The following is a 25034-nucleotide window of genomic DNA, read 5'->3' on the forward strand; positions in this document are numbered from 1 at the left end:
CTAAGTAGATTAGCACAGCAGAGTTGTGACCGGGTTTTTTGTAAGTATGTTAAAAACTACAAATCAGTTTATCGAAGAGTTCTTAGGGCGGCTAAGATAATGCACAATAACAAGAAAGTTAAAAAGTCGTGCAATAAATCACGAACCATATGGAATGTAATGAAGGGAGAATCAAATCAAATCAAATCAAAATCTCTTTATTTGCAAATGAGGTGTCTACCTCGGTGGCAAATGGTACACTAAAATACATTCTTGTCAAGCACTAAATATTAAATTAACAAGAGAAGAAAATTTTCCTATAATACAATATTATACATTTTACGCTAACAATTTTTTATATTAAACACACAGCTCATCCTTAATAAATTTATATTGTTTACAAAATTCTACTTATAATATCTCCTGTACTACTTACAAATATAGTCAACTGATATACAGTATGTGGAATTACTTCAAATGATACTATACAACATTCCATTTTTTTTTTTTTTTTTTTTTTTTTTTTTTTTTTTTTTTTTTTTACCCATTCTGGAACCTAAGTAGCATAACGACCTGCTGCGTCTTAACCAGACCACCACTTTTCAGAGTTCCTGAAGGGCCTTCACAGCTACCGTAGCGGTCCCAGAGCCCTCGAAGTCCCCACTGTACTTCACCCCAACAGGCAGTCCCCTACTTTGGCTGTCCAAACTCTTTATACCAGGGGATGGAATTAATTTATTCACACACATTTTTTAAATTTACAATAACTTGCACTGGTCGAATGCCCTCTAACACTTCATTTATTTTCTCTGTTGCTGTTTATTCTCTTTGTGAATATCTGTACAGATTTTGGAAAAGGATCAAACACTACCCCTGGTAAACTGTTCCTGCTAAAATTCCTCCTAATTTTATATTTGTGGTCAGTCCTGCCGATATAATTATTTTCCAACTGAAGCCTCTCACGGATATCTCCCCATGCTTCTTCTCTTGTCATCATCATCATCATCATCATCATCATTTCCCTTTATCCAGCTGTAGCCGGGTAGGGGCAAATATGGTTCCTCTCCACTTTCTTCGGTCTTTCCACCACTCCTCCTCCAACACTGTGTCCCAGTCCAGGTTTCTTTCTATAATGCTGCGTTGGATGGTATCCTTCCATCTCAATCGTGGTCGTCCACGGCCTCTCCTTCCTTGGATTTGCATTTCCATCACCTTTTTTGGCATTCTTTCGTCGCTCATTCGCTTTATGTGCCCAAACCATCTTAGTCGGCTCTTCTCTATTCTATCATTCATTTTTTCCACTCCAATTTCTTCCCGGATTTTCTCATTCCTTATTTTGTCTCGTCTACTCTTCTGTATCATACTCCTCAAGAATTTCATTTCGGCTGCCTGTATTCGACTCTCATCCTTCTTTGTCATTGTCCAAGTTTCTGCTCCTTAAGTTGTTATGGGTACGTAATACATCTTGTACATAGTATCCTTTGCTTCCATTGGCACATCTTTGTCCCATAACATATTTCTTACACTATGATAGAAACAACTTCCAGCTTGAATCCTTTTACTAATCTCAACATCCAGTCGAGCATTCTCCATTAATTCACTCCCCAGGTATTTAAACGTTTCCACTACTTCCAGGGGCTTGTCTGCAAGTCTAATCTGACCTTTCCCTTCTTTCTCCCCTCTCGTCATAACAAGAGTTTTACTCTTTTCTACACTTATTTTCAATCCACATTCTTCAATCTTCCCATTCACCACATTCAACTGTTCTTGAACCTTCGTGTCGTCTTCTCCCCAAATCACAATATCATCTGCAAATAACATCATGTTCATTTCTCTTCCTCCATATGCTGCTTTTGCTGTTCTCATGATGTCATCCATTACTATTGTAAACAGGATTGGTGATAGAACACTTCCCTGTCTCAGCCCACTAGTTATTTTGAACCAACTTGTCCTGCCAACTTGTGTTTGCATGCAACTACAACATTCCTTATACAATGCCATGATCATTTTTATTAATCCCTGTCCAATTCCTTTTTGCACCAGACTGTCCCAAACTTTCGTCCAAGGGACACTGTCATATGCCTTTTCAATATCAATGAATGTCATCACCATATCATTCCCGTACTCCCAATGCTTTTCCATTAGTTGTCTCATAATGAAAATGGGCTCTATTGTTGATCTTCCACTTCTGAAACCAAACTGATTTTCCTGTATCTGCTTCTCAACCCTCAACCTTATTCTACTTTCCAGTATCCTTTCCATTATCTTAGCAACATGGGATATTACAGTAATTCCCCTGTAGTTCTTCAAAACTTTCTAATCACCTTTCTTGAAAATTGGGATGATTATTCCTTTTTGCCAATCCTCAGGGACCTCCTGTATAGGCTCTATATAATCCTATAAGTCTAGTTTTCTCCCTTCTCTTACTTAGTTTCCCACCCAAGTTTCTTTAACATTTCTGATACACTACTCTTTCTCCTGAAATCCCCTGTTACAAGTCTTGCTGCTTTCCTCTACACACTATCTATTTCTTTTATTAGGTATTCTTGGTGAGGATCCCAAGCACTGTATGCATATTCCAATAATGGACGAACCATACTCAAGTAACTTATTTCTTTTAATTCCTTGTTGCATCCTTTAAGTAGCCTCATAATGACATGTAACGATCTGTATGCTTTCCCAACAATGTCATCAACATGACCCTTTCAGTGCAAATTACTTTTAAATCTCACACCTAAGTATTTGCACTTGTCATCTTTTGGGATAACTACCTCATCCAAAGTATATTCAAATTCAGTTTTTAAGCTCCTGTTTGTAAAAGTTGTAACAGTTGATTTGCCTCCATTAACCTTCATATTATTTTCTTCAACCCATTGTTGGATACTTTCAAGGTCCCTTTGTAATTCTGAACAGTCCTCAATGTTGTTTGTTTCCCTATAAACAATTATGTCATCTGCATACAATCTTATTTTTGATGTTATATCGTTCCCTAAATCATGTGCGTATATTAAGAAAAGTAACGGACCGATTATACTACCCTGTGCAATTCCCTTCCAAACTTTCTCTTCCAGCGATACATTATTTCCTACTTTGACTTTCTGAACCCTTGAATTTAAAAATGTTTTTATCCAACGTGTAACCCTTACGTCCAATCCTATTCCCTCCAATTTCTTTAATAATATTCCATGTTCCACTCTATCAAAGGCTTTGGAAAGATCTATGGCTATGCAGTCTAACTGACCTCCTGAATCCAACTGATCTGATATGTCCTGCTGAAATCCCACCAGTTGTGCCTCACAAGAAAATTTCTTTCTAAATCCATACTGGCTCCTCATGAACCAATTTTTATCATCACATATCCCTCTGATGTACTTTGATATTAAACTCTCCAGTATTTTACAAACTATACTGGTCAGGCTGATTGGTCTGTAGTTCTCTGGTTTCCTTTTATCACCCTTTCCTTTATAAATTGGTATTATTAATAGATTCCTTCCATTCCTTTGGTATTATACTATTATTTATGACATAGTCAAAGAGAAATTTTAAATAAGGCACTATGTACCACCCCATTGTCTTTAATATCTCCCCAGTAATTTGATCACTTCCTGCTGCTTTTCCTTGCTGAAGCAGTTGGATTTCTCTGAAAATATTTTCATTTGTGAATGAATGATGACACTGTGACCTTTCAAAGGCATTTGATACTGTTGATCATGAAATATTGTTGTACAAATCATATCAGACTGGAGTTAGAGCAATTGTTAACGACTGGATAAACAATCCCAGTTTGTTGAAATTACACATTGTAACAGTAAAGGGAATAATGAGACATATCACACTCAGGTAAAAAAAAGCATAGACTTAGGTATTCTGCAGGGTAGCATTTTGGGGCCTGTTCTTTTCTTGATCTATGTGAATGATCTTTCTCACAATAATCAAGTAGAAACTGCAGTTCTGTATGCTGATGATACAAACATAATTATTAATAATCCTGACCGTATGTCTATAGAAACTGCAGAAAATACAGTCCTGTCTAGGTTAGAATCATGGTTCAGGAAAAACAAATTAACATTGAACTTAAAAAAAGACCCAATACATGGAATTCAAGGCATCTAACTACCATGATAAAACTGCAGAAAAACACAACCTTATATCAAATGCAAATGCAATTGAAAATACGTTGACCACAAAATGTTTAGGTGTCCATATAGATGAAATTAAGATGGGATTGTCATATTAAAAAAGTAGGGAAGTCTCTGAGTTCTGTTTGTTTTGCCTTAAGGATTTTGTCTAATAGTTGTAGTGAAGAATATGTTAGAATAGCATATTTTGGATATTTCCATTCAGTCATCACTTATACTATTGGTCTTTCGGGCTGCTACAAATCAAATCTTGATGTTATTTTTTGAATACAGAAACAAGCTATCAGAATTATATCAAGACATAACAGGTTAGATCATTGCAGACCATTATTGAAGAGACTAAGGATACTCCCAGTACCAAGCATATACATCATGCAGTGCATTCTGTGAAAAAAAAAATTGATCACTTCAGAAAGAATTTTGACAATCACAATTACCAGACACGAACAAGAAATAATATTTTTATTGAGCACAAGAGTAAAACCATTGCCTTGAGACATGTAGACTCTGCTGGAATCAGATTGTATAGTAAGCTTTCAAATAAGATTAAAGATATAAGTTCCGTCAGTTCATTTACTGTGGGTTCACACCCCACCGTCGGCAGCCCTGTCAGTTTCACATTTTCACACCAGGAGAGAGTGTATAAGTCTCTGGTAAGACTGCAGTTGGGGTATGGCTCCAGTTTATGGGACCCTCATAAGGACTACTTTATACAAGAACTAGAAAAATTCAAAGGAAAGCAGCACGATTTGTTCTGAGAGATTTCCAGCAAAGAAGTAGTGTTACTAAAATGTTGCAAACCTTGGGGTGGGAAGGCCACGGCCACTTTTTTCCCAGTCCTAGACCTTTCCTGTCCCATCGTCACCGTAAGACCTATCTGTGTCAGTGCGACATAAAGCCATTAGCAAAAAAAAACGTTCATTTACCACAGCTTTAAAAAAAATTCTGCTGAGTAGCTGCTTCTATAGTCCAGAAGAATACATGAACTTGTAAACGTTCTTAATATCTAGTATATAGCCTTAAAAATATATTAATGTCACATTGATTATGTACATATTATTAACACCACACCAATAGATTTTTATTTTTATTTTGTCTTGTAAATATTGGTTATTAATATTATTTACTATTTTTAAAAACTAAGATGTGCTGTCCTAACATTGAGGTATTTGGTGTTTCTGTTTTTCTTGTTTTTCTTCTTTTTCAAAATGTTCATTATTGTGCATATATTATTGTTACTATTAGGACATCACTCGACAACTCTTATACTGTTGGCATATTTCAAAATATGTAATTGTACAGTCTATGGAAGCTAACTAAATGAATGAATGAAAATGAATAATTGTATAAACGAGGCAGTTAAAAGAAAAGTTACAGAACACTTCACATGATTATGAGAGTATATAGGGGCTGTAGTAAGGATGTAGAGGAGAGAGTGTATAAGTCTCTGGTAAGACCGCAGTTGGGGTATGGCTCCAGTTTATGGGACCCTCACAAGAACTACTTAATAAAAGAACTAGAAAACTTCAAAGGAAAGCAGCACGATTTGTTCTGAGAGATTTCCAACAAAGGAGTAAAGAATATTAGATCAGTCTTGGGACTAGTTTCAGCCACTTAGTGGCCATCTTCAGCCAAAAAAGAATGAAACAAATCATGTGATAACTAAAACTTACGTATACAAGACAAAGACAATGTTTCAGGAATAATTATAACATTAAAATACATATAATAACAAAGATTATGGTTGTGATCTTCTTGCCATAATATGATGCCTTTAAGTTGAGTTAGGACCTCAGGCAAGGAAGTAAACCAGGAAATGATACCCAGAATTAGGAATGAATAAACATACTGAAAGGAAATTAACAAGGAGAAAAATTATTTATGAGACTCACCTCTATAGTGAAATGTACAGTATATTTAATGTCTGCTGTAGAACGAACACTGACGTGCTGGAGGAAGCAGGCAGGCCTTGGAAACAAAGGAGTGGATAGGGAACAAGCACTGACATGTTGTAGGAAGCAGACAATGTAAACAAAGGAGTAGATAGGGAGAGGAGGAGAATGGGGATAAAGAAGGGAGAGACTGGGCGAGTTGCCGTGCGGTTAGAGGCGCGCTGCTGTGAGCGTGCATCCGGGAGGTAATGGGTCCGAATCCCACTGTCGGCAGCCGTGAAGATGGCCGCTTCTTTCCAACTCCTAGGCCTTTCCTATCCCATCGTCGCCATAAGACCTATCTGTGTCAGTGCGACGTCAAAGGAATCACTAGGTTCATAGGCATGGTGAATTTCTTCAGGAAATTTATTCCTAACTTTGCTAATAGGGCAGCACCCCTAAACCTATTTCTTAGGAAAGGTGTCATGTTCGAATGGGGGCCATTACAGCAAGCTGCGTTTGAAAATCCCAAGTTAGCTCTTTGTAACGCCCCACTGTCAGCCATTCCAGATTTCTCGGAGAAATTCGTAGTTCAAACCGATGCCTCTTCATCTGCTGCTGCTGCTGTTCTTCTTCAAGAAACTGAACTCGGAAGGCGGTCTATTGCCTATGCGTCTAGGACCTTATCAGCTCAAGAAGCCAAGTACTCCATCTGTGAGTTAGAAGAGCTCGCAGTTCTGTTTGCTGTAGAGAAGTTCCGCCTTTATCTGGAGCATGTCAAATTCGAGTTAGAAACTGACAATCAAGCTTTAGGTTGGGTTTTAGCTAGACCTCGTCGTACTGGATGTATCGCCCGTTGGGCTGTCAGAATTTCAGCTTTTCAGTTTGATGTGCGACACATTAGAGGATCAGAAAATGTAGTCGCAGATAGGTTAAGCTGCATGTTTATGGTGATATTGAGTCCAGTGAACAGGAGGGCAGTTCTTCTCATTGCATTTTCGAACCTTCTTGCGTTAATGCCATTTTGACTGATGCCCGTATGTTGTTTTGTGATATCCAGAAATATCAGCAGGAAGATCCAGTGCTGGCACCTGGGAAACATGTTGTCCTTTATGTGCTGAGTAATGGGGTTCTGTGCTGCCCTTCAAGGCACAATCAGAAGATGAAAGTAGTTGTTCCAGCAGTTCTTGTGCCCAAGATCTTCAAGTACTATCATGAGACCCCATTAGTGGGGCACTTAGGCATCTTCAAAACCAGAGAGAAAATCAGAGAAATGTTTATCTGGAAGAATATAGATGGCAGAAATGATTAAAGCATGTAAATCTTGCTTACTTAGCAAGCCCAGCTTGTCTACTAAGCTAGGGCTATTGTCATCACATCAAGCCTCTCGCCCTGTGGAGCGTTTGTACATAGACTACGTTGGACCCTTCTCTCAATCTAAGGTGAACGGGAATAAATTCATCCTTGTATGTCTAGATGACTTCACTAGATTTTCATGATTATTTCTGACTAAATTGGCTACCACTCAGTCTACCGTTTCTTGCCTTAATACTATCTTTGCTTCTTTTGGTCCTTGTCAATATATAGTTTCCGATAACGCTAAGCCATTTACATCTAATTTATTCCGAAATTTCTGTTTTGATTTATCCAAATCACATGTCACTACTTCTACTTATTATCCTCAACCATCGCTGGCTGAGCGTGTCAGTCGAAATCTTCAATCTGCTTTGATAGCTTTTCATCATGAAGATCACTCTAGGTGGGATACTTCCTTACATTGGTTATCTTTTGCTTTAAATTTGGCTGTTCACGAGTCCCACAAGTTCACTCCTGCCTCTCTCATGTTTAAGTTTGTTCCCAACACGCCGTTGTGTAATCTTTGGACCATCAATGAGATATTGCCAGAGACAATAGATCCCGATAATATCAGGGACCTCTGGAGGAAGGCTAAAAGTAACCTTAAGGCCTCTCATTAGAAAGTTAAGGAGAGAGATGATCGTGGTCGGAGCCCCACCAATTTAAAGTTCGGAGATCAGGTCATGGTTAAGAATTTTGTACCTGCAGGCAAGCTTGCCCCCAGATTTCATGGGCCATGCATTATTTTGGATTTCTTAACACCGGTCACACTTTGGTGAGCAATTCAGCAATTGAAAGAATTTTTAGAGTGCACCTGTCTCAAATAAAACCTGTATGAACTCTCTTGCTCTGCAGCATAGGCCACTAAGTTATGGCAGTGAGGAAGTAGTTATATTTCTTTCCTTAACAGCTCAGAATCTTAAAATTAATTAGGTAAATTGTAAATTGAAAAGTGGGGCCTTCTGCCCCACTATTATACAGTTCATCTAGTGTATTACCTTTTATTGTTCCACCTGTGTACAAACCTTCTCCTGTAATAAGGTTTACTTTTCTTCTGTTGCCCGGCTGCCATTGCCTTTCCCCCACCTCCAAAACCGAGCTTGCATTCCACACACTCATCCTTGATGCCGCCTGCCTCATATGAACCTGCTGCTTAAATATAAACAAACTCGCTCTCTCCCTAGGAACACCACTGTCGCCCAGTAAATTACAGTTTCATTGCCTTGTCATCTGCGGCCGAATCACAACATCTGGCGAATAATGCTGGTGTGGAGTAAGTGCCCACCCCACTCTGGCCCAGTCTCCTTCATGACAGCGTACTTGAGCACGATCCTTACCGGCAAGGGCTGAAGTGCAGTAAAACAACCGCCTACTTCGTCTTGGAGCATGTCTCAATATCGGGTCTGTGGCAACCATCACCATGGCTATCCCTCGCAACGTAGCGGGGGAGGTGTATCTGAGGGTTCTTGGGGGGTCCGGGGGACCCCACCCTAGTATCGGCAGTGACGACCGATCTTGCGATCAAACTTGAACTGTAACTCCTGGACTTCTACAGCTTCAGGAAGAATTCACGTCTTATTTACAGCATAAATTCTTACAAATGAACCTTCATCAAGAAAATATCTGATTACAAACTTCAACTTCAAATTTTTTCTAAAAAGTAAATTTTCTAAACTGTATCACCTGAGGAAGGACTTTTGGGGGTGGAGGTCTGTACCAGTGGTAAACCCACCCCATACATTTAAAAACTGCGCCTTGTAGAAGGCCCTCTAGATCAGGATAGTTGAAACTCATTTTGGAGATAGTGTGAATATTTCTCAACAGATGTCACTACTATAAACTTACATTGTGCCCTCTGGTGTGGAGATGAACTATTAAAATTCTAGAGTAATTTTGTATGTTGTTTCCTAAACTGAATTGTTTATACTTTATTTTCGGTATGCTAAAGTTTACAACACTTCTGTCTCTTCCTGCCAACTTAAGATGTTGGCCAATGGAAAATTTTGAACATATATTTTTTGGCCAATCAAAATTTTCTGGTATTTATTTGATTATCCAATAAGAATTGGGGGTGTGTTGGGCCTTAGCCCAGAGTTTTCTGCAACTTTCCCGTCTACTATAAAAGCTGGCACTTTTCAGACCAAGTTGTCTTTGTGTTTGCTCCATTCTACATCTAGTGCTTGTTTGTAAGGGAGGTGGGGGCGCCTCATCCATGTTCGGGAGGTCCACCAGCTCAAGGTAATGGCAGATTAGCTCAAGATGGCGGCTAGAGGAGACACGCGCAATCTTAGTGCTGCTGCAATTTGTGTTGTTTGTGTGGTAATAATCAGAGTTGTTGCGCTTTACGGTTCTCTGCACGGGTCTATTCGAGTTAAGGAATCGGTGTGTGCAAGTGAAAAAGTGAGTTCTCCTTTTGCATGGCTACTAGCAGAGAGAAACTACTACATTCTGGCGTTCTCTCTGACTGGATGCGCCATTTTCCAGACTTATAGGCGCCTCCCAACTAGCTCGGAGCCGAACAAGCCTAGGCCTGGTCGCTCAGCGATTAGGAGCTTGCTTTGCCTCCTACTACTGGCTGGAGATGTCCACTTAAACCCCGGTCCCACCACTTGTGAAATGAAAACAGACATAAACATCTATTGTCAGAATGTGCAAAGCCTAAACAATAAGTTGTCTGATTGTGAACTATCCCTGCCAGACTTAAGAGAAGTTGACATGATTGGACTTACTGAAACATGGCTCTCTTGGGCTAGTGACAGTGAACTACCACTCAGTGCTAATTACAGCATATTCCGTCGTGATCGCGCTACTCTAGGTGGTGGAGTGATGCTAGCAGTAAACAGTGCGTTACCATGTAAACGAAGGACAGATCTCGAACGGAACTGTGAGTTAGTGTGGGTGGAGCTACTCTTTCCTCGACGTCCTGTACTTCTGGGATGTTACCACAGACCACCAAACAGCCCATTCTGTGACCTTGAACAGTGCCTGGACTCAGTCATTGCAGCGCTCCCTCATGGTGAAGTAATTTTAATGGGCGACTTTAACCTGTCTATAAAGTGGTCTTCTCCAACTACTGGACAGTCAGCTAACAACTGTGACACATACTTTATAGACAGTTTTATTAATGGCCTCGGACTGAAACAGTTTAATATGTACCCAACCCGTGGACCCAACACCCTGGACTTCATACTCTCCTCATTAGAACTTAAAACAATAACCCCAGGCAGAAACCTTTTCCTGTGCGACCACCAGTCCCTCGATGCTACATTCCTCCTCCCCCACCCCTCCTCAAAGCCTCACAGCAGGACATCCTACCGCCCACCTACATCTGGCGCCGTGCCGACTGGCCTGCAATGTGTCATGCCCTGGAATGCCTTCCCTGGAGTTTGCTCGAAATAGCTGATATCGAATCGGCTCTTGACCTGCTGTATGACTGGCTGCAAGCTGCAATTAAAGACTTCGCACCTGCACAACGGGATACTACTAACAAACATCAACACTGGATATCACAAGAAGAGAGCTTGGCACCTGTGGAAAGACTTCCCTAACCCACACACTCACAATACCTTCGTTAAAATCCGCCGCCACGCAAGGTTTATGGTCAGAAGAGACTACAAAACACACGTAGACACTGTCACTGAAAACATCTGCAGCAGTCCCAAGCGCTACTGGAGTCCCATCAACACACGGAGAAGGACGGAGCGGATTCCTGTCAGCGTGAACTACAACGATGCAACAGCAGATGGCGCCGATCGCAATGAACTGTTCAACAGGTATTTCTTCTCCAACTTCTCCCCTCCCTTACAAAACCATCCGCTCCCGCCCGTTGGTACAGCTTCAAACAGAACCCTGTCAAGCATAACTACCACACCAAGTGAAGTTCATAACCTCCTTCAAACTCTTCGTACCAACAAAGCTACCGGTGCCGACACTATAGGTCCTCTTTTCCTAAAAAATACTGCCAGCACTCTTTGCGTCCCTCTCTCTAAATTATTTAACAGATGTTTTGCCGCGGGCTATTTTCCTATTACCTGGAAACAGGCAAATATTGTTCCACTTCTCAAATCAGGCAACAAATTTAATGTTTCATCTTACCGACCAATCTCTATTCTCCCCACACTATCCTTTATCTTTGAAAAAATTATACACCAGCGTCTCCTCGCATTCACTTTGCCGTATATCTCAACCAAGCAGCATGGTTTTCTACCAGGTGGCTCTTGTCTAACAAACCTGGCCACTCTGCATAGCTTTGCATCACATGCCATTGCAGATAAATCACAGCTGGATATCTGCTACGTAGACATTTCAAAAGCTTTCGATTCTGTAGACCATACTCTGTTCCTCCATAAACTCTCCGAACGATTTAATATACATGGCAATCTTCTGACCCTTCTTGCTGGCTTCCTACATAACTGTTGGCAGAGAGTGGTAATATCAGGCACTTCATCCTCATGGTTACCAATCACCTCCGGTGTCCCACAAGGCAGTACTCTTGGCCCCTTGTTGTTTTCTTTGTTTATGGACGACCTGCCGTCCGAACTCAACGAAACAGCGAATACCCTACTCTTTGCTGATGACTGCAAGATATTTAGGGAGATCAGGAATCCAGCAGATGCAGCTCTGCTACAGTCCTCACTTAATGCCCTCTCGAACTGGTGCTGTACTTGGAAACTTATACCCAATCCACAAAAATGCAGCCACATGACCATAACACTATGTAAATCTCCTCTACTGACATCATATTACCTACTCGACAAGCCCATCACCGTGGTTACGCAACAGCGTGACCTAGGTGTAATATTCGATACAAAGTTACAATTTAAGACCCATGTAGAAACATATACAACCAAGGCTATGAAATTACTAGGCATTCTCTATCGCTTCACAGAAATTTCTGACCCTACTGCTCTTCATCACTTCTTCCTCACGATCATTCAACCTCTCTTAAACTACTGCTCTCCGATTTGGACAACAGCCGCCCCCTCCAGTACTAAGCAGTTAGACAGAGCAGTGTCCTTCTTTGCTGCAACTGTAAGAAACAGAAACCCCAAGCTCAGAAATCTGTCTACGCAGCAGGTATTAATGGCAATTAATGTGTCACCGCTGCACATCAGGCGACAGGTAGCTGACCTGAGTTTCCTCCACGGGATCTTAAATGGACACTACCGCTCGGAACATCTTGTCTCACTCTTCTCTCTCCACGTTACTTCCCGCTCCACCAGAACCAAAGACCTTCTCCACATTCCCCACTCTCAGCACTCAATACTTCAACGATCTTTCCTAATCCGCTTCCCAACACTCTTTAACAATATTAATAGGAGACAAGAGCTTGATATAGCATCAAATAAAAGTGTATTAGAGAGGTGTGTAAATAGTATCTTAAAGATAAGTTGATGTGAAAGGATTATACCGCCATCTTGACCCACGACGACTTGGCTATGAACATGGACATTCTCATGGTTTTCGATTTGGACAGTTATTAGTAGGATGTGTACCTGATCTTGTTATATTTTGTTATGTTTGTTATATTTTCTTATGAACATTTACATTTGTTAAATAGTCTGTTGACAGTGCAAGTGAAATTTGCTCAGTGTGGCTGTATCTTGTGCTTCGTGAATAAATAAAAATAAAAAAATTAATGAAAAAATCTGATAGTCTTTCAAAGCTAGCTCGAGTGGAAGGTTTTCAGTCTTTAGTAATGTAACTTCATTTTCTAAAATGTAAATTTCAAACAAACCAAAAGAACTTAACCGAAATCAGGGAATAGAGAGTGATGTACCCTCTTGTGTTCCCTCTCAACTTGATTGTGAGGTGACTATGATTTTGTAATCTCTTCTATCCTGTAATTTCTGTAACTTAAATATTTTTCTCCATCTAGTCATCTCCGTAGTATAGGCTTAGCCTCTGTAAAGTTTGGGCCGTAAGCCCAAATAGGGTTTTATGCGCTTCCGGCTAAAGTGTACAACAGAGGTCATTGCGGTTGAAAACCATGTTCTAAGGTCCAATGTTCCGCTCTCCTAATCGCTTGCTGTAATTGTCGCTTGGCCATATTTTGCGAGCTATAAAGCAGCGAAAAACCGTCTACATATAGCGGTGGTATTACTGCTGAACCAGCAGCACTGACAATACCGTTTGTTACGAAAATATTATGGAGAGCAGAAGTGAAAGAAGGTGCTGGCATGAATGGGTGGATATACAAAAATTGAAATATTGATTTGAAACTTCCAAATTGGCAGTTTTATTTCTTTTCTTAACCTTACCTTTCTTTTTCTTTTCTTTTTCTTTTCAGATGTTAAATTTCAACAAAAACAATTCACTAAGCAAATAAAAAAATTGGCAGGCCACCCCTCTCCCAAATAAGCTGAGAGAGATAAAAGGAACTATGAAGGTATGGAAGACTTCGCTTTGGGCTTCTCAGAGAGAAGCAGTGGTATAAAGTTGTCTTTGGATCGGTCACGGCATAGCACGCACTCCTACCTACTGAAGGGTGAACGCACCCAGTTTGTATTTGCAGTGGTCATCTAACCGTGGTACACATCCTTACGGAGTGCGTGAACCTGGCCGATAGGCATCGTAGTCTAAAACTCCAGAGTGCCATTGCCTCATCCTATGAGATGGCGAGCAGTCAGCAGACATAGTCATCTGTTTTATGGTGATAGTGGCCTTTTTTATCGTGTGTAGAAGTGTATTTGCTATTGGTGTATTTTTATTAACTACGCTTTTATCTCATTGACTCTATTTTAGTTCGTGTTTGTGTATTTTAATGTGCTTTTTACTTCTAACTTGAATGATATACATCTCTGTACTTCAAGGCAATACCTTATTCCATTGTAATCTATATTTTCTATAATTTTATCAGCAAATAAGGCATTGCAAGTTAGATCAACTGATTATTTTAATTTCACAATCATTTTTCATCATCATTTGCTTAAATTCTAGTCAGTGGATATATTTTAAAATTTTAATTATCATGTCGTTTCTTTCCATCCCGTACCGTTAGGGGCCAATGACCGAGCTGTTATTCCCCTTTAAACAACAATTGTCATGATCCTCATCATCGGGGGGAAGTGTAGGCGTAAGAATGTTGAGGTAGACCAAGGCATAAATATGACAAACAGATTAGAGTAGATGTAGGATGTCGTAGTTACTTAGAAATAAAAAGGTTACCATGGGATGGGATGGCATGGCATGGCATAGAGAGCTGCATCAAATCAGTCTATGAACTGATGATCCATACAACAAAAATCCATAATAGAGTTGAGCTAAATGATGGTTGGTTGTTCTAAGAGAGATGCTAAATTTTATGAAAATTATAGTAGTATAAAATCTTATCAAGAAAGTTTATTTTTTATACAGTTGAACCAGCTCTAATGGACACCTACCTATACAGCCATTTTTCCACGGAACCAATTTTATCTTACATAAAACACATGTTAATTAAGTAAGCCTCATTTAAGTGGACACCTTGAATTCCGGACAGCAGACATCGCCATCAGGCTCGTCCACTTATCTTCAGCAGACATTTTACGCATTCCAGGACACTTTCTTTACACAAGGCTATGTCATTCTTTCTCTTAATATCATTCTGCAAACACATGCAAATTCCTTTTGAATGTTTGAACGATTTCAAGTCCAAAGAAAAGAGAGGTGAAATGTATGAATGCTGAAATATCTGTGAAGTTAATTGTTCTGTACAGGGCTCTTTCCAAACCTTTCGTTAAAGTCATCTTGTGTTCTGATTAGTGTGCATTCTAAGAATTCTAGTTGCCCGAGAATGCTGTCAGTGACTGTTTACTCACAAATTACTAAGGGATTTTGCAACCTAACTTGCATCGTTCTATTCGTAAGTCAGATTGTGGCTGATGAGGTCAAAGTCAGGTAGTTCTGTTAAACATGACAAGAAAGGGACTTTCATGTGCTGATTGCTAGCATTTCAATCACTTAGTAAACATGAGTAGGAGGGACGAATGTGTTTGGATCTTGAGACAAGAAAAAACTTAGTGCGAAAGAACTTTCAGTGAGAAAAGCTCCCTGAAATATTAAACTGTGGGACAACACAATTGTGCAGTATAAATATGACATTTTAAGTGAGTGGGAAGAAAATATGAATCAAGTAATGAAAAGAAAGAGGGAGTCAGTTTTTGCAGAAGTGAACATTATGGTATACAAGTGGTTCAAATGTGTTCAAGCAAAGAAACTGATTGAGTGGACTAATACTACCAGAAAAAACATGAGAAATCACAAGTAATCTGAAAGTTGAGGTTAATTGAATAAAGAACTTGTGCATCACACAGGGTCGTTCATCCCTTTTCGAGAATATAGCAGTGAAGAAAAATGTGCTAAATTTGTACACATAGCTGAATGATTATTTCCCAAAGCTGTAATGAATGTAAAGGCTGTAAAATCACTTGTAATGTCCCCGAGGAAATTATTTAGTTAGAAATTCTTTAGAATAATCAAAATAAAGATGTATGCTTATATTTAAGGTGGATGTTCTTTGCCGTTATAATGTTAAATTGTTTCGAACCCCACTGTCAGCAGCCCTGAAGATGGTTTTCCGTGGTTTCCCATTTTCACACCAGGCAAATGCTGGGGTTGTACCTTAATTAAGGCCACAGCCTCTTCCTTCCCTCTCAAGCCTTTCCTATCCCATCGTCACCATAAGACCTATCTGTTTTGGTGCGACGTAAAGCAAAAAAAATGTTAAATTAATTTTTACAACCTTGTTTTAGCGGACACCTCTCGTAATGGACATTTCCCCCCTCAAAACCAAAGATGTCCGCAGAAGAGAGTTTCACCTGTACTAGACAACTAAATTGTACCAAATTAATAAAACTATGCAAAAGTGGCAATACACAAAGATGCAAATTATACAGATTTCTTTACTTGAGGTTGATTAGTGTTAGTGTTTTTCTGAAGCATGGCATCACTCAGAACTGGATGTTCGGAGAACATGAACCATATTTAACAATCAGAGTTAGTTGGCCGTTCAGCTGGGGTTGCCTAGTCGTGAACTTGCATTTGGGAGAGGTGGGTTTCAATCTCACAATTACTGAACAAGTGGCCGCGTGGATTGGGTCACGTAGCTATCAGCTTGCATTCAGGAGATAGTGGGTTTGAACCCGACTGTCGGCAGCCCTGAAGATGGTTTTCCATGGTTTCACATTTTCATACCAGGCAAATGCTGGGGCTTACCTTAATTAAGGTCACTGTTTCTTCCTTCCCACTCCTAGGCCTTTCCTATCCCATCGTCGCCCATCGTCGCCATAAGACCTATCTGTGTCAGTGCGACATAAAGCAAATTCCAAAAAGAAATCCACGAACCTGCTACGCTGGCGTAGCAGGGGGAGAGGTGATACTCCCACGTGGCGCGTCCCAGGTGGCGGATAGGGGGGTCCTAACCGGCTTGCCGGCGAACTTGAGGGAAATAAAATACCTCACACTGACCAAACACACAACCCCCTGTGGGTGGTGGACGCCGTCGAAGAATACACCCACGGTATCCCCTGCCTGTCGTAAGAGGCGACTAAAAGGGGCGACCAAGGGATGATTGTCTTGGAACCATGAAACTACTTGTGATTAGTACCACAACTTCATGGGTCGCTTTTACTTGCGCGTAGTACCACTATATTAGGTACCAAATAGGTTTGTGATTAGTAGCACACAGGAGCACCGTGCGGTCGGCTTTTGCAGTACCTGTGATTAGTACCACCATATGAGCAGGACCATGGGATGATAGCTACCATGGTTCTGCCTTGCCTATATTAGTACCCACTATATGAGGAACACCACAGGATAGGGGAAGGTCCCTGTGGTTAGTACTCTTATGTGATGAACACCATAGGTTTGCGTTGCATGTAAATGGCGCCGCAAGGTGAGAAAAACATAGGTCTGTATTATATGTCGAATTTCATAACCTGTGAGTAGTACCATAATGTGTGGAATACCGCGAGTCTCTGCTACTTTTGATTAGTACCGCAACATGACAAATACCATGGTTCTACTTTCCTAATGATCAGTACCGTTATGAAGGGCCGATAACTTGGATTTTGGACCCCCTTTAGACTGCAAGCATCATCATTTCAGTGTTATGCTATAGCAGCAGTCCCTTGGTCAGTAATCCTATTCTTTTACGTCAGTTTCTGTGAATGTAAGGCATTGCGGGTCGCATCCACTGATTGTTTTAAATTCATGTCCATCCATTCATTCTTCGTTCTCACGCTTTGAATTCTGGTCAGTGGAGAATTTTAGACTTTTAATTTGTCATTCCATTTCATCTCATTTTGTACCATTGGGGGCCGATGACCTCGATGTTAAACAACAATCATCATCATCATCATCATCAAAAAGAAATCTCACAGTTGGCAGTCTTGAGACTGTTTTCCGTGGTTTTGTATTCTCACATTAGTCAAATGCTGGGGCTGTACCTTAATTAAGTCCACAGCTACATACTTCCCATTCTTGCCTTATTGAAAACCTGCAATGTATTAGTGTGCCATTAATCATCTAGCTTTAAGTGCGGTCAGTATCCAGTATTTGGGAGATAGTGCATTCAAACCCCACTGTCGGCAGCCCTGAAGATGGGTTTCCGTGGTTTCCCATTTTCACACCAGGAAAATGCTGTGGATATACTTTAATTAATGCCATGGCTGCTTCCTTCCCACTCCTAGCCCTTTCCTATCCCATTGTCGCCATAAGACCTATCTGTTCGGTGCGACGTAAAGCAACTTGCAAAAACAAAAACAAAAAATCCTCTAGCAAACCAGAAGAAGAAAAACAAATTGATTACGTGGTTTGTTTCATGCAGTTATGATGTATGCAGGAGAAAGTGCCTTCAAGCCCCACTTTCTGCAGCCCTGAACATGGTTTTCCATGATTTCCCATTTTCATCTGTGAAATTGCATCCAGGAGATGGTGGTTTCAAACCCCACTGTCGACAGCCCTGAAGATGATTTTCCGTGGTTTCCCATTTTAACACCAGGCAAATGCTGGAGCTGTACCTTAATTAAGGCCGCGGCCGCTTCCTTCCCACTCCTAGACCTTTTCTATCCCATCGTCACCATAAGACCTATCTGTGTCGGTGCGATGTAAAGCAAATTGTTAAAAATAAATATAAGGCATTGTCGATCCTTCCCACTTATAGTACTTTCCTATCCTATTGTTATCATCAGACCTGTCGGTGTTTGGTGCAATATAAAAAGCAACCGATTACTTGTACCTAGTCCAGGTAGTTATGACAGAGAAGCGATTATTCCAGTGAAGTAACCATAATTATGTTGTGCCAGTTCAAACCTGCAAAATGTTAATTTTTATTTTGTCATCACAAAGGAAAAAATTTGGAAAGTATTTGTTTTCGATAATGTTGATTGGACTAAGTTATTTGGGATTCTGAAGGGGATCATTATCATATACCTAAAAGAAGGATCTTCTACATTCTGAACAAAAAATTTGTCTGCAGTGATAAGGATCAAGGGCTTTGAAGAAAGGAAAAAAAATAACACCTAAAAATCAGGAAATCTAGCAACCCTAGTTAGATCATTGTTACAATCTAGGCTGAGTGTTAGTACACCAAATACAGTTATTAACAGTATTAAAAAGTCAGTTTTAGATTAAAGAACTGAAGTGGAAGCAAGCAATCCTACTTAATGTAATGGTAAAACTGTAGAACTCTTATACTAGTGACATCCCGTATGCTGTCATCTGGGTTGCCTATTCAAGCAAAGTGGATGTCGATTCAAACACTCCCGCTCTGTTTGGCATATGTTAAACCTGTTCCATTTTATCTGTTTGTGTCCATACAAACTTTTTTATTATTATTATTATTATTATTATTATTATTATTATTATTATTATTATTATTATTATTATTATTAACATATTCTATTTGCAGGATATGAGATGGATTTGGAAAATTCTCATTAATGGTGTGCTGTCATTTCTGTTCCTCACTGTGTCTACCTGTTGGATCCATTGGCTCATTCCAGACGGTTCATGGAGGTGAGTGGTTAAGGATGGTACATTACATGTTATAATTCTCATATTTAGGTCTGTACTGAAATATACAATGAAGTCAAATAAATATTAAAGTTTATTTATTCCACCTATTAATACATAAAAAAGATAATGAATTAAATAAAATGATAGGGGCATGTTTCGCCCTTTAATTATGGGCATCTTCAGCCTTAATCTCAAACTGAAAGTTGATTAATCAGGTACATGGTTGTAATTAACTTACATATGAATGTGAAGGAAATGTTGGAAATGTGCGAAATGGTTGACAATATTTATGAAATTCTTAATATCTGGCCTTAATAAAGTCTAAAATACAAATATTCGTAAAATCATACACTTTCTTGAATGTAGTTAAGAAATTCTTGAAATGAGGCCTTAATGAAGTTTAAAATACTAGTAGTTGTGAGTTTATACACTAGAGGAAACTTTTGGATCTTAAACAGATTGTATGTCACTATAATAATCACATCAAGTGGGGTTTATAATAAATGTGAAGTGATAAAACCGTAATTTTCTAGAAGCATGAGAGAAGAAGAGTGCTTGAAGGTAGGTTGCTGTGTTAAATGTTAGCAGGAAGGAACGGCTGCAGTCTCTTGTGTAGAGTTGTAAGGGAAGTTTGGATTGAAGTCTGTAACAATAGGAGATTTACATGTTAAAGAATGAATTTGAATGAAAGGAGAGTTTAAAGAGAAATCGAAGTGTGTAAAACCACTTACCTCTATTAACGTTGAAATTAGTTGACGTAAAGAAGATTCGGAGAGAAAACGTTGTGTGTAATTTCTTTTATTTTCAATTGTAATAGTATTAAATAGTTGCTATGGTAGCGTTGAAATGACTGATATTTAAGTTACTAGTGTTATGGATGATGCGAGATTAATGGAGGAGAGGGTCGAACCGGTGTGCTAAGTTTATATGTTAATGGCCGTGGTGGGTAACGGGGAAATGAGTTCAGTTCTTAGAACAACATAAAGAGAAACGATTTCATCAGTATCAAGTGGAATTCAAATATAAGTTAGAACCAGTCTATAGTCTATCGTTTGTGAGGATAAAAATTAGCCTTCCTCTTGAATTACGATGCGGGAGCGAGGGAAAGTGTGACAGTAAATATCCAAAATTATAACGTTCAATAAGGACTCAGTTAATTTCGCTAAAAGGTGTTCTGTAAAGGGTTGATAGTATAAAAAATCAAATTGTAGCATTAATAGTTTGGTGAAGCAAAGATTTTTTTTTAAATATAAAGGTAAGTTTAGTCCTTTCAGAGCACGTAAGAGTGAGGGAGAGTGTTTGATGGTAAGTAGGGTTTTTTTAAAAATTTATTTATTTATTTATTTATTTATTTATTTATTTATTTATTTATTTATTTATTTATTTATTTATTTATTTATTTATTTTATACAGAGATTTGCTTAGAAGTCTGCCAAAAGGAGGAGAATTTAGTATTAAAAGTATGAGATTATAGAGTTAATTAGTAGTTGTTATTTATTACTTGTGCTTCTGGTAATATAACAGTGTGAGGATATGGAAGGTGGATGCTGTGGGGTGGAGGGATTAGGAGGGATGTTAAGTTTATGTGTTGTTGGTAGTGGTTGAGTTGTGGGTACGGGTAGGGCAGGAGTTGTGTTTTTTGAAATTAATGGGGACTTGGAAGTTAATAATTTAATATTATTTAGAATGATTTGTTGATTTAAATTTAGTGATTGTAGTAATTTTGGTAAAATTTCTTATAATGGTTTTTTTTACTTCAACTATGTCATTGAGGTTTAGATTTTTGTTATAGTATTGGTCTAAAAATATATAGATGTTTTGTAATTCATTCATTAATTTTCCTTTATCTACTTTTTTAATAATTGTGAGGTCTTGATCTATAGTGGTGAAATGATGTCCTGTTTCTTTCATATGGGAACTCATAACTGAGAATTTGTTGTGTTTGATGGCATTAAAATGTACCTAGTTTGAAAGCTTTGGCCTGTTTGACCAATGTAAGAGGCGCCACATTGTGTGCATGCGAGTCTGTGCCTGAACCTGTGTTAATAAACCTTTGTTGACAAACTTCTCCAATGTTCTGTCCACACAAAACATAATTGTTTTTGAGGTTAGAATGGATAGTGTCAGTGGTAGGAAAATACAGCTGCAGCTTTCATTATTTTAGGGACTATAATTAGCCAAATGCGCAGATGCAAAGTGTGGCAAAGAAAAATATTGGAAAGGCGTTTAGAATTAAGTTTGGAGAGAACACTTATGTCAGAACTTTTAATTCATGATCAATCAATCAATACTGATCTGCATTTAGGGCAGTCGCCCAGGTGGCAGATTCCCTATCTGTTGCTTTCCTAGCCTTTTCCGAAATGATTTCAAAGAAATTGGAAATTTATTGAACATCTCCCTTGGTAAATTATTCCAATCCCTAACTCCCCTTCCTATAAATGAATATTTGCCCCAGTTTGTCCTCTTGAATTCCAACTTTATCTTCATATTGTGATCTTTCCTACTTTTATAAACGCCATTCAAACCTATTCGTCTACTAATGTCATTCCACGCCATCTCTCCGCTGACAGCTCGGAACATACCACTTAGTCGAGCAGCTCTTCTTCTTTCTCTCAATTTTTCCCAACCCAAACATTGCAACATTTTTGTAACGCTACTCTTTTGTCGGAAATCACCCAGAACAAATCGAGCTGCTTTTCTTTGGATTTTTTCCAGTTCTTGAATCAGGTAATCCTGGTGAAGGTCCCATACACTGGAACCATACTCTAGTTGGGGTCTTACCAGAGACTTATATGCACTCTCCTTTACATCCTTACTACAACCCCTAAACACCCTCATAACCATGTGCAGAGATCGGTACCCTTTATTTACAATCCCATTTATGTGATTACCCCAGTGAAGATCTTTCCTTATATTAACACGTAGATACTTACAATGATCCCCAAAAGGAACTTTCACCCCATCAACGCAGTAATTAAAACTGAGAGGACTTTTCCTATTTGTGAAACTCATAACCTGACTTTTAGCCCCGTTTATCAACATACCATTGCCTGCTGTCCATCTCACAACATCTTCGAGGTCACGTTGCAGTTGCTCACAATCTTGTAACTTATTTATCACTCTACAGAGAATATCATCATCCGCAAAAAGCCTTACCTCCGATTCCACTCCTTTACTCATATCATTTATATATATAAGAAAACATAAAGGTCCGATAACACTGCCCTGAGGAACACCCCTCTCAACTATTACAGGGTCAGACAAAGCTTCACCTACTCTAACTCTCTGAGATCTATTTTCTAGAAATATAGCAACCCATTCAGTCACTCTTTTGTCTAGTCCAATTGCACTCATTTTTGCCAGTAGTCTCCCATGATCCACCCTATCAAATGCTTTAGACATGTCAATTGCGATACAGTCCATCTGACCTCCAGAATCCAAGATATCTGCTATATCTTGCTGGAATCCTACAAGTTGAGCTTCAGTGGAATAACCTTTCCTAAAACCAAATTGCCTTCTATCGAACCAGTTATTAATTTCACAAACATGTCTAATATAATCAGAAAGAATGCCTTCCCAAAGCTTACATACAATGCATGTCAAACTTACTGGCCTGTAATTTTCAGCTTTATGTCTATCACCCTTTCCTTTATACACAGGGGCTACAATAGCAACTCTCCATTCATCTGGTATAGCTCCTTCGACCAAACAATAATCAAATAAGTACTTCAGATATGGTACTATATTCCAACCCATTGTCTTTAGTATATCCCCAGAAATCTGATCAATTCCAGCCGCTTTTCTAGTTTTCAACTTTTGTATCTTATTGTAAATGTCATTGTTATCATATGTAAATTTTATTACTTCTTTGGCCTTAGTCTCTTCCTCTATCTCGACATTATCCTTGTAACCAACAATCTTTACATACTGCTGACTGAATACTTCTGCCTTTTGAAAATCCTCACATACACACTCCCCCCTGTTCATTAATTATTCCTGGAATGTCCTTCTTGGAACCTGTTTCTGCCTTAAAATACCTATACATACCCTTCCATTTTTCACTAAAATTTTTATGACTGCCAATTATGCTTGCCATCATGTTATCCTTAGCTGCCTTCTTTGCTAGATTCAATTTTCTAGTAAGTTCCTTCAATTTCTCCTTAGTTCCACAGCCATTTCTAACTCTATTTCTTTCCAGTCTGCACCTCCTTCTTAGTCTCTTTATTTCTCCATTATAATAAGGTGGGTCTTTATCATTCCTTACCACCCTTAAAGGTACAAACCTGCTTTCGCATTCCTCAACAATTTCTTTAAACCCATCCCAGAGTTTGTTTACATTTTTATTTACCGTTTTCCATCGATCATAGTTACTTTTTAGAAACTGCCTCATGCCTGCTTTATCAGCCATATGGTACTGCCTAATAGTCCTAGTTTTAAGACCTTCCTTTCTATCGCATTTATTTTTAACTACCACAAAAACAGCTTCATGTTCACTAATACCATCTATTACTTCAGTTTCCCTATAGAGCTCATCTGGTTTTATCAGCACCACATCCAGGATATTTTTCCCTCTGGTTGGTTCCATCACTTTCTGAATCAGCTGTCCTTCCCATATTAACTTATTTGCCATTTGTTGGTCATGGTTCCTGTCGTTCGCATTTCCTTCCCAATTGACATCTGGCAAATTCAGATCACCCGCTACAATCACATTTCTTTCCATGTCGTTTCCCACATAGCTGACTATCCTATCAAATAATTCCGAATCCGCATCAGTGCTACCCTTTTCCGATCTGTACACTCCAAATATATCAAGTTGCCTATTACCTTTAGAAATGAGCTTTACGCCTAGAATTTCATGTGTCTCATGTTTAACTTTTTCGTAGCTTACAAATTCTTCTTTCACCAGAATGAAAACTCCCCCTCCCACCTTTCCTATCCTATCTCTACGATACACACTCCAGTGCCGTGAGAAAATTTCTGCATCCATTATATCATTTCTCAGCTATGATTCAACTCCTATTACAATATCTGGTAAATATATATCTATTAAATTACTTAATTCTATTCCTTTCTTTACAATACTTCTACAGTTCAACACTAACACTTTTATGTCATCCCTACTTGATTTCCAGTTCCCTGTTCCCTTATCACCGCTCCCTAGGCCATCCCGTTTCCCTGAATGTACCTCCCTATTACCCTTCCAAACAAATTTCCTAACTTATACGTACCACTGCGGTTTAAATGAAGGCCATCCGAGCGCAGATCCCTATCTGCTACCCACCCATTAGGATCTAGAAATTTCACTCCCAGTTTCCCACATACCCACTCCATAGTCTCATTTAAATCCCCAATCACCCTCCAGTCAGTATCCCTCCTACACAGTATTCCACTAATAACAATCTCCGCTTTCTTAAACTTCACCCATGCTGCATTTACCAGATCCCACACATCTCCAACTATGTTGGTACTTATATCAGCTTGCCTTACGTTGTTGGTACCAACGTGAAACGCTATCACCTTCTCCTTCCCCTCCTCCCTCTCTTCTACTTTCCTCAACATCTGCCTCAACCTAATTCCTGGATAACATTCTACCCTGGTTCCCTTTCCTCCACACACATTCCCCACGTGGAATCCCCCATGACCAGAGCCTCAACCCTACCCACCTCATTTGATCCCCTCCCCTCCTGGTCAG

The 25034-nt window shown here is 39.2% G+C and overlaps 1 protein-coding gene across 10 annotated transcripts in view; it reads left to right on the forward strand.

Annotated features, from left to right (window-relative positions):
- The window catches only part of por (Protein-serine O-palmitoleoyltransferase por), a 194088-nt gene that overhangs the window by 126172 nt on the left and 42882 nt on the right, over positions 1 to 25034 (forward strand). For all 10 annotated transcript variants that reach the window (XM_067139315.2, XM_067139307.2, XM_067139306.2 and 7 more), the window contains one exon: positions 19236 to 19342. In XM_067139315.2, coding sequence (XP_066995416.1) covers positions 19236 to 19342 — 107 coding nt within the window. The remainder of the gene's footprint in view (positions 1 to 19235; positions 19343 to 25034) is intronic.

Source organism: Anabrus simplex, chromosome 2 (genome assembly GCF_040414725.1).
Source record: "Anabrus simplex isolate iqAnaSimp1 chromosome 2, ASM4041472v1, whole genome shotgun sequence".
NCBI lineage: Eukaryota > Metazoa > Arthropoda > Insecta > Orthoptera > Tettigoniidae > Anabrus > Anabrus simplex.